Raw genomic sequence first — 13,720 nt, forward strand, 5'->3', positions numbered from 1 at the left:
AGACCTAGTAAGGATCGTTAGTTTATTCTGAATTGAGACAGCGAGATTTGAAAGTTAATTAATACTTAAGTGTCCATAGATTACCGTTCGTAACTTCCCGCCTTTGTCTTTGTCATACGATCGTCATATATCGAACCTAGATAGCGTTAGTATAGTATAGGTTATAATATTTTCAGTGATCGGTAATATCTATTAAACTTCTTGAACTTCGTTGGCATTTAAATTGTACTTTTAACTAAATACATATACCGACTTAGATTACAAACGTAACATAATTAATTAATACATAACTGACACGGAAGTTATATAAAGGGAACTCGGAGATAATTAATACTTGACACTAAAAAATATATATCCCATTATAACTGTGTTGGGAGATAATTTAGGGTTATAAACTGAAATTGAAATTTTATTTAAATTAAGAGAAACATGACTCAGACCAGAGCAGCAAAACAAAAGGCTCAAGCTAATGGAAGTGCTGTGGCTCAGAGGAGAACTGAGGGGGGCAGTTGCCTTCTGAATCACAGCCTTCTAAAATGCACAGCTTGCATGATGTTTGTGGAGCATTCAGGTACGGGACATGATATTGCCATGGGGGATGTCTTTGTGTGTGCGTGCGATGCAAGGAGTGTATCGAAATCAGGCAACAACTCAGCGTTCTTATGGGCCTATATGAGAGCTTGAAGGACAGGGTGGATGCCCTCGAAGGAACTAAATTGAGGGGCCCATCAAGCTCTCAGCTGCCCACATCAACGCCAGAGCTTGCACTTGGTTGTCGCGCAACACAGTGGCAACCCCCAAGGCAGGATGCGCTGGTCCCAAAGGAACTAGTAGTTGTTGGTGACTCTATTGTCAGGGAAACGGGGAACATGCTTTGTAAAAAGGATAGGTGGAACAGGACCAAGGTATGTCTGCCAGGGGCAAAGGTTAATGACGTTGTAGAGCAGATATCATCTTTTAAGGGCACAAAAGGTGATATAGTTGTACACATTGGCACTAATGATAGCAAGAGTAGGAGACCGGCAGAATTGCTTAACAAGTACAGGTCACTGTTGAAAAAAAGCCGTGAAATAGGGTTGAATTTGAAAGTGTCTGCAATTCTGCCCAGACACGATAGGAGGAAGTATATGATGAGAGCCTTGTCGATCAATTCAGCCCTCGAAAGATTGTGCAAGACTCAAGGGGTAGAATTTTTTTCAACCTGGACTATACTTGTTAACAGGAGAGATTGCTTCTACAGGGATGGGATATACTTAAATAGAAAGGGTGCAAGAATATTTGCTGATGCTATCGAGGCAGTGTTAGGTGGGTCGGAAAACTGCTAGCTTGGGGGGATTTTTGATTTGGTAGTTGTTGGCGCATCGGCTTCTGTGGCCATATTGCACCTCCCAAGGTTTTTTTTTTTTTTTGCTTGGGGGGAGACAAAGACCAATAGATTGACAGTAGCCACTGGCAGAGGTGAAAGAGATTCTTGCACTGCTTCTATTAGAATGAGCAGAAGCCTGAAAAACAAGATGCATGGTATTTCAGAGACTGCTGGGAGCCATTGCGGAACAAGTAAACACATGGGTTGTGTTAGGGTAGCTAAGAATAGAAACAGGTGCAGGTATACTTGTGTGTACACCAATGCTAGGAGTTTAGTAAATAAATTTGATAAATTTGAGGTATTGCTCAAAACATCAAAGGCAGATATTGTTGGGATATCAGAGACGTGGTGTCACACAGATATAAGGGATGCAGAACTGGAATTTGGGGAGTACAACGTCTACAGAAAGGATAGACAGGACAGGATAGGAAGGGGGAGGGGTTATTCTATTAGTTAAGAAACACATAAAAACCAAGGAAGTGAAGCCAGTGGACATCGCTGGACAGTGCAGTGTCGAGTCAGTTTGGTGTGACATAAGCATTGGGAGATCAAAATTGAGAGTAGGAGTGTGCTATAGGCCTAATGACTCTGATGAGTATAATAAGATACTGTACAGGGAAATAGAGTGGGCCAGTAAATCAGAGAATCTTATAATGGGAGATTTTAATTTCCCAGATATTGACTGGAATTTGGGGGCTGGTCACTCACACACTAGCAAGGCTTTTGTGGATTTATTGGATGATTGTTTTCTACATCAGCATGTTCAGGAGGCAACTAGAGGGAAGAATACTCTTGATTTGATTATCAGCAGTGATTCTTCATGCATTAAGAATCTGCAGATAAATGAACCACTAGGTGGCAGTGATCACAGTGTGCTGAAGTGGGATTTACTCAAAGAGGTAACTACCATTAGGGGTAAAGGGAAGGGTTATTGCTTTCGTAAAGGCGACTACGATGGACTGAGACAGTATTTAAATTCTATACAGTGGGACCAACTGATGATGTTACCAACAGCAAATGCAAAATGGGAAGCATTCAAAGAACTTATCTTGGAAGCTACTAGGCTATACATACCAACTAAGAAATATTGTTCAAGGTTTAGGCCTAAATGGATGTCAGATGAACTGATGAGGCATATGGCAGAGAAGAAACATGCATGGGATACATACAAATTAACACATGACACAGAAGCCTATGATAGATAGTAACCAAGTTACAAAGGAGGTTAGGCAGGCGAAGGCAGATTACGAGAAATCTTTGGCAAGGGATGCAAAGAAAAACAGCAAAGAGTTCTTTACTTATGTAAACTCTAGAAGGAAGGGGATGAATCAGATTGGTCCACTTGATATCGATGGGTCAACTGTTGATGATCCTGCTCAGGTAGCTAACAAACTAAATGAATATTTTGCATTGACATTCACACATGAGGAGTTATTTAGCGAGGGGAAAGCCAGAGGTGTATTCAACTCTAGCAGTAAGCTAGAGAATCTTGTAATAACTGAGAGTAAAGTGGAGGAGAAATTGTTGAAGATAAACACAAGAAAGGCACCCGGGGTGGATGGGATCTATCCAGTTATATTAAAGGAGGCAGCAAAGGAAGTAAGCAAACCCTTAGCCATAATTATGAGAGCTTCCTTGGACTCAGGGGAGGTACCCACAGACTGGAGATGTGCAAATGTCACCCCAATTCACAAAGGAGGATCAAAGGCTGACACAAGTAATTATAGACCTGTGAGTTTAACTTCTGTTCCAGGAAAATTAATGGAGGCACTAGTTAAAGAAGCACTACAGGATCATTTAGACCAGACTTCAGCTATAGCTCGGACACAGCATGGTTTTGTTAAGGGGAAGTCTTGCCTGACCAATTTGATTGGATACTATGATGCAGTCACAAAGGAACTGGATGCAGGGAATAACTTTGATATTATACACAGTCAGTCCTCGTATAGCACGATAGTTGCGTTCCTAGAAACCCTCGTGCAATATAAACAACAGGCCCTATGGGAAAAATGGGGTTAGGCGCCGACCACCCAAGTTTGAACACACATTTGTAACCAAAACATTACCAAACACAATAAATAATCGTAATAAAATACTTACGTATTTTATTACGATTATTTAATAATAAAATAAAGTCGTAAAAAAATAAGTTGTAATAAAATACGTAAGTATTTTATTACAACTTATTCACTATAAATACGTAAGTATTTTATTACGACTACTACGTAATAAAATATTGCTAATTCTTTTGCTTCTATCGTAAGCAAACTTGTTTTTTGTTTGGTTTTCTATCCAAACAGATGACAGCCGTTCCATCTCTTCCAATTCTTGTGTCTTAATCTAATGGATTTTAATTACACTTTGAGTTGTTCCTGCTATGAAAGTTTTTTATTTTCTCTGCATTCTTTGTAATTCTCGGCGATGCCTCATTTAGGTCTGTAGCACGTGCAATATCACATGGTCTTTCATTTCGCTCAAAGCGTTTCACAATTTCATATTTTTTCTCTATCGACAGAGGCGAAACCCCGGTGGGCCGGAGTGATTTTGGCCATAAACCGTAGTATGAGGCCACTATAAATTTTCCCGGGTAAGAATTTTTGATCCAGTCCGCCTCTGTTTATCGATATTGCTTTTCTTTTTCTCTCTGAATCTGTAGTGTCTTCACCAGGACGCTTCCTTTTCACACATTTTACTCATTTTTAGTGAATAAAGCAAAATTACAAAACGAGGAGGCACGCTTGATACACATAAACAAAGCTGCGCACATGTAGCAACTGAATAAACAACACCGTAAAGGCAGAGACACACTATTAACACCTCACATTTTACTAAAGCACATTTCTAGGGGTTACTACCATAAAACAATAAAAACAATTTCCAGTTACGTTTCTGCCAGTGGAATCTGTTATAAACTGGTAGTAAACTCGATCTAATTGCATTTGCGATAATACCGATAGCTGGAATTGTGTGGGTTTTTACGTTATTATGGTGAAATATGTTTCCCCTTCACTGATATAAAAAACGTAAATACATTTTCAGAATCTTCTCTTCATTCCTATCGTGTTGCGTTCGGTTTGGGTGATTCTGCGTTCGACTGCCATTTCTTGTAAACACAAAGGCGAATCGTGTATAAGCGAATTCGGTTCGTGTTATATAAGATATCGTTCCCCTATTTATAAATCGTGTATGATCGAATTCGTGTAATATAAACACGTGTTATACGAGGACTGACTACTTGGATCTTAGAAAGGCTTTTGATACTGTTGCACATGGAAGACTGCTGCACAAATTGGAGCAGTGTGCCATTGGAGGCAAATTGCTGCTGTGGATAAAGGGGTGGCTGAGGGGGAGAAGACAGAGAGTGGTAATCAATGGACACTGCTCGTCGTGGACTAATGTTATTAGTGGAGTCCCTCAGGGTTCGGTGTTGGGTCCATTATTGTTTTCTGTATTCATAAATGATATTGATGAGGGTATATCAAGCTTAATGTCGAAGTTTGCAGACAATACAAAGGTAGGTAGGGTTGTCAAGGACACTACTGACACTATGCTGCTGCAACAGGATCTGGAAAGGTTGAGCAGATGGGCTGAGAGGTGGCAAATGAAGTTTAACATTGACAAATGTAAAGTACTACACATGGGAAACAGCAACCCCAGAGCAACGTATCAACTCTGTGGTACTACACTGACAGTGGTAGAGAATGAAAGGGACCTGGGGGTGGTTGTGCAGGCAAATATGAAGTTCTCTGAGCAGTCAATGATATATAGGAATTTTTCTAGCAGGGATAAGGAGGTGATTATTCCCTTGTATAAGGCAATGGTCAGGCCACACCTAGAGTACTGTATACAGGTCTGGAGGCCTCATTTCAAGAAGGATGTAGAGCTGCTGGAACGAGTACAGAGAAGGGCAACAAGATTAGTGAATGGAACAAAGGGGTGCTCTTATGAAGAAAGGCTTAAGTTTTGCAAATTGCAGTGTCTGGAGACTAGGCACCAGCGAGGTGATCTGATAGAGGTGTATAAAGCCTTGAATGGTTTGAACATGCTCAATGCTGATGGGATTCTTCCTCTCGCTCAGAATAATCACCTGAGAGGGCATAAATTCAAATTGAGGAAAGACAGATGTAGGATAGACGTGCGGAAATTTGCCTTTAGCCAGCGGGTGGTTGGTTGGTGGAACAGACTTCCATCCCTTGTCGTGGAAGTTGATAGCCTAAATAAGTTTAAGGCTCAGCTGGACAGATATTTTGAACGAACAGAGGGGTGAAGTGGAAGTGGTTTTTTTTTTTTTTTTTTTGGCTGATGCTGCATAAGCTTGCTTTCTTGCATCAAATGCCTCTACTAATGCTAATGCTAACATGACTGGTGAGAGGAACAAAAGGGTGCACTTACGAAGAAACGCTCAAGTCCTGCAAGTTGCAGCATCTGGAGACTAGGCACCTCTGAGGTGATCTGATTGAGGTGTATAAGGCCTTGAATGGTTTGATCAGACTCGATGCTGATGGGATACATCCGCTTGCTCAGATTAAGAATCTGAGGGGGGCATAAATTCAAATTGAGGAAAGACAGTTATAGAATAGATGTGTGGAAGTTTGCCTTTAGCCAGCAGGTAGTTGATTGCTGGAACAGACTTCTTTCTGTTGTTGTGGAAGTTGATAGCTTAAATAAATTTAAGGCTGAACTAAACAAACATTTGGAGTGACCAGATGGGTTGAATGAATGGGAAGGTGTTTTTTTTTTTAAATTTAATTAAAAATTTTTACCCCTATATATGTATTCCAAATAAATTATATATTACTATTTGTTTCAAAATGTATTGTGATACTGAACGTGTGTGCACTATTTGCAATAAATAACTGGAAAGCATTTTCTCACTCAGTATAAAATTTCATGGCATATACTGCTGGAGACTCATTGTGCACACCCCTGAGTTGAAATGGCATTATGTTCTAAAAGAAGGTTTTGTAGAATATGGAGATCTGTAACTTACAATTAAAAGATATCTCGGAGTATGGCTTTAAAACTAAAATCAAATCAAAATTCATATGCAAATTGAATAATACTTATGAATTTTGATTTAAAAAAATTAAGTGAACTTCTCAAATCTACTGTGTGCAGTATAGTAATCTTTACTATATGTGATTCACATAAACATCAGTGACATTCTACTTTTAACATTCTCTCCATAATATTTTTGTATGAATATAACTTATTTTGTATTTTTAGCGCCAAGGTTCCGAAATTCTATTGCAGTGTCAGCATTTGACCAACTTCGTAATAATAAGCGACCTCACTCCATTATCTCCGTGAGCAGTTCCTCATCGTCAGGTAGCAGTCAGTCATCATTTACATTCTATGGGGCTCTGAACCTGGGTTTTGAACCCGGGGATAGTCCTCGTCCTCTCCATAGGTCTCTGACTCAGCAGTCACAATGTTCCACAGGTAAGTAACTGTATTTGCCAGTAGTAAATTTAAAGTCCATTTTCATCAGAAACTTATAATTCCTAAATTATAACTAATTTTAGTGGTCGCATCAGATAAAATATTGATGAAATTTGTTCTTAAATTATTGCATCATCAATGTACAGTACAGCCTTAGTAATGTACTCATAGCACAGAAGAAAAATGCATTGAAAACACAGATTATCAGGTGATAGAGAAGCCTATGGTAGATATAATCTTCAGTCAATCACGGCGCCTCCGTAGCCTGGTGGGAAGGAGCAGCAGTGCGTAGCACACACTTCTTGATTAGACCAGGGTTTGAGCCCGTCACCACCAAATACGGAGGATGCGGAAAGGTCAGGGAATGACCACCGCATATCCCGGAGCAATATGGCCTTAGTTGCTAATGCTCCTAAAAACCAAATAACAACAACAACAACAGTCAATCACAAAGGATATTAGGCAAGCTAAGGCAGATTATGAGACATCTTTGACAAAGGATGCAAAGAAAAATAACACAGACTTCTTTTCTTCTGTAAACACTAGAAGGGTTTGAATCACATTATTCCACTTGATATTGATGGTTCAAATTTTGACGATTGCTGATATGCTGAATAAGTATTCTGCATCTACATTCACATATGTGGAATTCTTTATGGAAGTAGATGCCAGAAGTTTATCAAACCCTAACAGGTAGCTAATTATTGCTTTTGCAATAACTGAGATGAAAGTGAAAGAGAAATTGCTAAAATTAAACATAAGAAAGGCACTTGGGATCGATATCTATCAAATTATATTAAGGGAGGCAGCAAGGGAGGTAAGCAGACCCTTAACCATAATTATGAGAGCATAATTACTAAGGTGACATGAGTAATTACAGACATGTTAGATTATATTCCAGGGAAAATAATGGAGTGACTGGTTAAAGAAGTAATGAAAGACAATTAGACAGGAATGCAATTATACTGCTGTTACAGCATGGATCAGTTAAGGGGAGATCTTATCTGATCAATCTGGTTGGATAAAATGATGCAGTAACAAAGGAACTGGATGCAAAAAATATCATATACTTTGGATTTGAGGAAAGCTTTTAATGCTGTTGCACATAAAACACTGCTGTATAAAATGGAGCACTGTGGCTTTAAGGGCAAGTTACTGCTATGGATAAAGGGATGGTTGAGTGAGAGAAGGCAGAATGTTATTAGTCCACACTGCAAGATCAAACTTGTAATGTCACAGAAAAAGTGCTTGATAAATTTTGGATCTGCTTATACTCTATTGTGAACACTTCTGGAATGTTGGAGCCAGAAGGCTCCAACATTCCAGAAGTATTAGAGTTTATCCTTAGGTCTACCCTCCACTTTGTGGATTGGAAAAGGCATTGGCACTTCTCCAGTATAAGGAAGTACCCCTGAGTCAAATAATGATCTTATGGTTAACTATAAGATTGTTATAAGATGGTGCTGTGGAATGCTGGAATATTCTATTAAACCACTATTATGAACAGAAAGCAAATGCTTTCTCTTCATAATGGTGGTTTTTCTGTTGGAAGTAGGCAGTAGCAGACAACCTTTTAGCTTGATACTGAAGTTAAGTGCTGCACGTCGTAAGGATGTGCAAGATTCTGTCATGTGGGGTTCATTATTTGACTGATGTGTAGAAGTAGCACTCTTATAGACTTGCAAAGGTGCAACTGTAATGGCAACAAAGAGAAGGAGATGCATTCTTGTTTTGGATTGTTACAATGGATAAAACATGAAATCTGGATTGGTAGAATTGAAGAAACACTACAGCATCCACTATTTCTATTTTTCCAACCCTATTCAGTTTTAATTTATAAGATGCACCTCACTAATGAACTACAATATTTTTTTATGTATCCACCAACAGCTTATTTGGTGTGTTTCAATTATTGCATAAGCTTAAAACATTTTGTGGAAACAAGATAAGATTTACTTGAATCAAGCATGATAAAAGTTTTATTAGACATACTTCTTTCCACACTGCCATTGATTCCTGTTCTGTGTTAGTTCATGTGTTCTTCATATTCCATGGCATCGATGATTCTTTAATTATTATTATTTTCCTTTAGGATAGCTGTGATTAAATCATGTAAACTAAACTTATAAAAATAGGTGCCCGTGCCACATTGTTATGGACAATAGCAGAATTCCCCGGCGTATAGGCACAAACAATGTCCAGAATCTTCAATCAGTGATTACCGAGCTCTGGGACAAAACCAGCACTGAGAACAAGTTCAGTGCATAAAAGATACTCCATAACCAGGATTATAGTTATCTATCCTTCCATGTATGCAAAAAATTACCAAGACAGATGGAAATGGCAAAATCTGTCAACACCAGATGCCAAGAGCCTACTTCCACCAACACAAGCATGCAGGGTCTGTACAATGGTATTGCAACCTGCAAGGTTCTCATGTGTGAATAAATAAATTCATTGGTAGTGATGTTGGGAAGAGTAATAGTGGATACTGCACATTTTTTCAGACTAGGTTCAACCCAAAATACCCATGTCAGCGGTGACTTAGCTTACATGCAGTGAATTGCCTAGAATAGTACGCAAAGCAGAATGCAGCATCTGCCATGCCCTGCACAGTTGCCACACTTAAATTCCTCCAAGAATTTATTTTATCATCTGGAAAGATGATCCAGGTCAGCCTTGGCAGCGACAAATCTGACACTACCAAAATCATTCTCAAACAGGAATTGAATAACATCACTAGGGGCAATGGCAAGTCCATATCATGCAGAATTGAGGCTGTCATCGCCACAACATTGGTGGAACTACATGCTTTAGGTATGTAATCTAATATTTTAATAGGGCAGCACATATAGCATCTAATACCTTTCATGTTTGAGGTTTTCATAAAAAATAACAGTAATGTGATATACATTCTCGATGAATTTTTTTTTTTTTTTGTTTTATTACAAGCCTTAAATCTGAATCTGCCAATTAATAAAGTTCATAATGTTGTACAGCATTACATCAAGAATAGATTTGTAGCATGTTTGAAATTACTAACTTTTTTTATTTTATTTTATTTTATTTCATTTCAACAGAGAGTGGATTTTGTACAGATGTTAGTATGGCCGGAGACAGTCCTTTAGATACAGAACAACCACAACCACGTCATAAAAAAGCTGAAAGGAGTGACAGCTTATTATCTAGTGATTCATTATCTACCAGTGCCACAACTCCAGAATTTATTAATTCACCTGGAGAAGAGCAAACCTTAGAAGAGGTAAAAGTTTTTCATTAACAGTTACATTAAGTTTAGTAGGTTTACAAATACTGTCTTATTTTCTAAGTTAAAGAATTATTTACAGAATTCTTTAACTACATACGTGAAAATTGTGGAATACTGTAGTATCCCAAACTAAGCAAATTTGATCAAAAGTGCTGGATAAAATGTGAAGTATATGTACTTATATATTGTTTCATTTCTTTTCTTAACTCTTCTAAATTTTACTTTTGTTAAATGACTTCTTTATAATACAAATAACTGTGTTTTAACACTGTTCCCTCCAGCTTTCAACGTTGCAGGTCTAATTTCATCTACACTTGCTTCTTTTCATACTTTCTATTACTTTTATTGCCATTATAGCCTCATCATCATCAGCCATTTTCAATCCACTGCAGGATGAAGGCCTCTCCAGCAACTTTCCAGTTCCTTCTGATTTGAGCACCGGCCATCCATTTACTACCCACAAACTCATGAATTTCATCTATCCATCTCCGCCTTTGTCTTCCAGGTTTTCTTCTAGCTCCTCTTGGGTACCATTCTGTTATTTCTTAGTCCATCTGTCATCATGTCTTCGAGCTATTTGTCCTGTCCAAGACCATTTTAGTTTTTTAGTTTTGATAAGAATGTCCTTTACTTGAGTTTGCTACCTAATCCATGTGTTTCTCTTCTTATCTAACAGTCTGATTCCCAATATAATTTGTTCCATTCTTCGCTGTGTAGTTCTCAGCTTCTCTTCCATTCTTTTGGTGAGTGCCCAAGTTTCACTTCCATAAGTCATGGTGGGGAGTATACATTGGTTCATTATTTTAAGTTTCAGGCAAACTGGGATATTGCTCTTCAGTATGTGACTATATTTTCTGAATGCTATCCATCCAAAATTTATTCTTCTCTTGACTTTCAGCCATTTATCATTATTACAGCTAATAACTTTTCCCAGATAAATATATGACTCCCCCTTTTCAATTACTGCTCCTTCAATCATTATTTCCCTTTCTGTGGCATACTTGTTCATCATTACTTTTGTTTTAGCCATATTCATCTTTAGTCCAAAATCCTTACTAACTGTGCATAACTGATTAAGATTTTCCTCTAATTATTTGGGATCGTGGCTTATGACCACAAGCCATGCCATTATAGCCTATTCTAGCTCAACAATAGATTTACTCCTTCAAGTCATTTCTTCAACATCTTTATTTAGCAATTCATGAATGCATTTGCTCCATACTTCTGAAATATCTTTCTTTTCTGTTTTAACGCTCCCCCAACATTTTTTGGATTCAATAGTAATATTTTTACCACCTTTTCCCCAAAATCTTGCCAAGGTTTTTTTCCTCTAATCTAGTTCAACCATGGCATTCTGAATTGTGTTTTTAAAGATCTTGAAACATCCCTCTTTTGTCACTTCCACTAACATCTGAACAAATAAGTTTCTAAATTTAATGGTTATGTATAAATCTTCAAGTGTTTTGATTATTATCTGTTTTTATACCACTTATTTTTGGCATTGATTACATTTTTAATTTTCTCAATTTAAGATTCTGTTTCCACTCTCAAATTCTGTATACATACCTTTGTATCTTCATCTTCAACTAGTTGTTTAAGATCCTTTTTCTCCATTAGGTGATCATTAGCCACAACAGGCTATGGGAGCTGCCAATCCACCAGAGTCTTGTAAACTTTTTCCAGAAAGTTTTCTGGTTTTTGTGTGTGTTTTTTTTAAGACATTTTTGTGAAAAGTATTATTTTTTATATTTAATATTATGATGTTCCACAATGTTCATTGCAAAGAAATTATTGATTATATTCTATTTTAATGAAATACAAATTTATTTTTAATATATCTCATATGGCTAAAAGTATTTGGACACATGGCTAGTTCCGAAAATACTTAAATCAAAAACCTAATACAACATGATAGGGGCACTCTGGCCTGTATGACAATCATCATCCCTCCTGGGCATACTATCTACCAACATTTACAGGTGTCAGCCTGAATCCATCTCCATTTCTCTTCCAACGCAGGTGCCAGAGTTGGCCTATCAGAAACTCACACTAGAATATCAGCCTGTTCTGACACTCCAGTCTATTCCATGAGTGTTTAGTGAGGTTTGAGGTCCAAGCTCTGAGCTTGATATTGTCCATAAACCAGTCTCATATGATGTGGAGTGTCGTCAATTTGCTTTTACTGAAGGCCTTTTTCCAGAATGGTCAATAAGGTTATGGACTTCATGGTTTCATGCACTACCTCCAAACAGGCTGAAACAGCCCCATACTATCAGACTGCTTCCACTCAACTTTACAATGTAGACACTCTGATAGGAAGTGATCTTTGGACACTCCCACAAAAATGAAATGCTGTATAGCAAAATTTGTCACTCCATAGAACTTTCAGTTCCTTATTCCCAAGCCGATGAATATTGGGGAGAAATCTTGTGATCTTTGGTTTTTTTTTTTTTTTGTTTTTTTTTGTGGAATTATTTGTAGGACAAATAATTCTACATAGGAATTATTTTTCCTACATTTAGGTCCAGACTTTTCACCCTCCCTCCCCAGAAAAATAAAAAGAGAAAAAAAAAAAAAAAAGGCAAAAAGAGATCACAGTCACCAGTATGGTGGCTGTGATCTCTTGGACCTGATTTCATCAGTTTGTAAAGTAGCACCCACTGTCTTCCATTTGTGAATTATAGGACAAGGTTTAAATGAGTTGCATGCACTGAAATTGTGTGACAATGATATAGCATCCAACCACCATCCCATGTTGAAAGTGTAAGTTCTGATCTATGATCCATACTAATTTCATACTTGTGCTACAGAAACATACCCATAAGATTTACATTGATATGTCTGAGCCAGTACGCATCAGGTACGTTTTGCATAGTTCGCAATATTTTTGGAGGTGGTATCCAAATACTTTTTGTCATATAGCATAATTAATGATTCAACTGATATTCTTAAATAGAGGATATATTTAAATATGACATTTCCTTTCTTACTAGAGTATCACAACTTCCATGTGAAAGATGGTATTAATGATACACTCAACAGTGCAACTTATTTATTTACCAGTCTTGTCAGCAGATGGGATAAATCTGTGGACAGAAACACACAAAACGGTTGCAATGCTTTGTACCAAGACCCACGTGTGTCCTTATCCCTTTGTGCCATACTTCCTCCTTCCCAAACTCAGGAGTAAGCAGTGATGAAAAGATAACCAGTGAGAAATTGTCACCACAGATGATTGGGGGTAATTTATATCTCACCTAAAAGTTGTTCATAAATTGTGCCTTGGGGCAGAGGGAGAGACTAGATACTTTGAAAACAAAGTACGTCAGTCTTTGTATGCTACCTCTGAAAACCTAAACAGGACCAGTCCAGTAGTGAAAGAAAACAGTAGGCTTTTTTTTTTTTTTTTTTTTTTTGTATAAGGTATTGAGAAGGACTTGAAAGCCATATACATTGTAAATCAAAATGTTGTCCCTGCCACTTTCAAACCATTTGTATATTGCTTCTTGGCATAATGGCCATATTGCTGTTTCTAACACCGAGATAGTCATGACTTTTGTAACCTTGTAACAACTTTGTTATGTAAACTTATTTAAAGGGTAAGTAATGTTAGTCTATTTTACTATACATGAGTAGTCATGCGA

General features: G+C 37.7%; 1 protein-coding gene across 3 annotated transcripts in view; it reads left to right on the top strand.

Moving 5' to 3' along the window:
- The window catches only part of LOC150090018 (pleckstrin homology domain-containing family G member 4B-like), a 1,014,666-nt gene extending 1,001,203 nt beyond the window's left edge, over positions 1-13,463 (top strand). For all 3 annotated transcript variants that reach the window (XM_090389713.1, XM_090389714.1, XM_090389715.1), the window contains 3 exons: positions 6,593-6,808; positions 9,889-10,070; positions 13,070-13,463. In XM_090389713.1, coding sequence (XP_090245839.1) covers positions 6,593-6,808; positions 9,889-10,070; positions 13,070-13,090 — 419 coding nt within the window. In that variant the 3' untranslated portion in view covers positions 13,091-13,463. The remainder of the gene's footprint in view (positions 1-6,592; positions 6,809-9,888; positions 10,071-13,069) is intronic.
- Positions 13,464-13,720: the final 257 nt, after the last annotated feature.

Source organism: Mastigoproctus giganteus, chromosome 2 (assembly GCF_048544385.1).
Source record: "Mastigoproctus giganteus isolate SK-2022 chromosome 2, ASM4854438v1, whole genome shotgun sequence".
Taxonomy (NCBI): Eukaryota; Metazoa; Arthropoda; class Arachnida; order Uropygi; family Thelyphonidae; genus Mastigoproctus; species Mastigoproctus giganteus.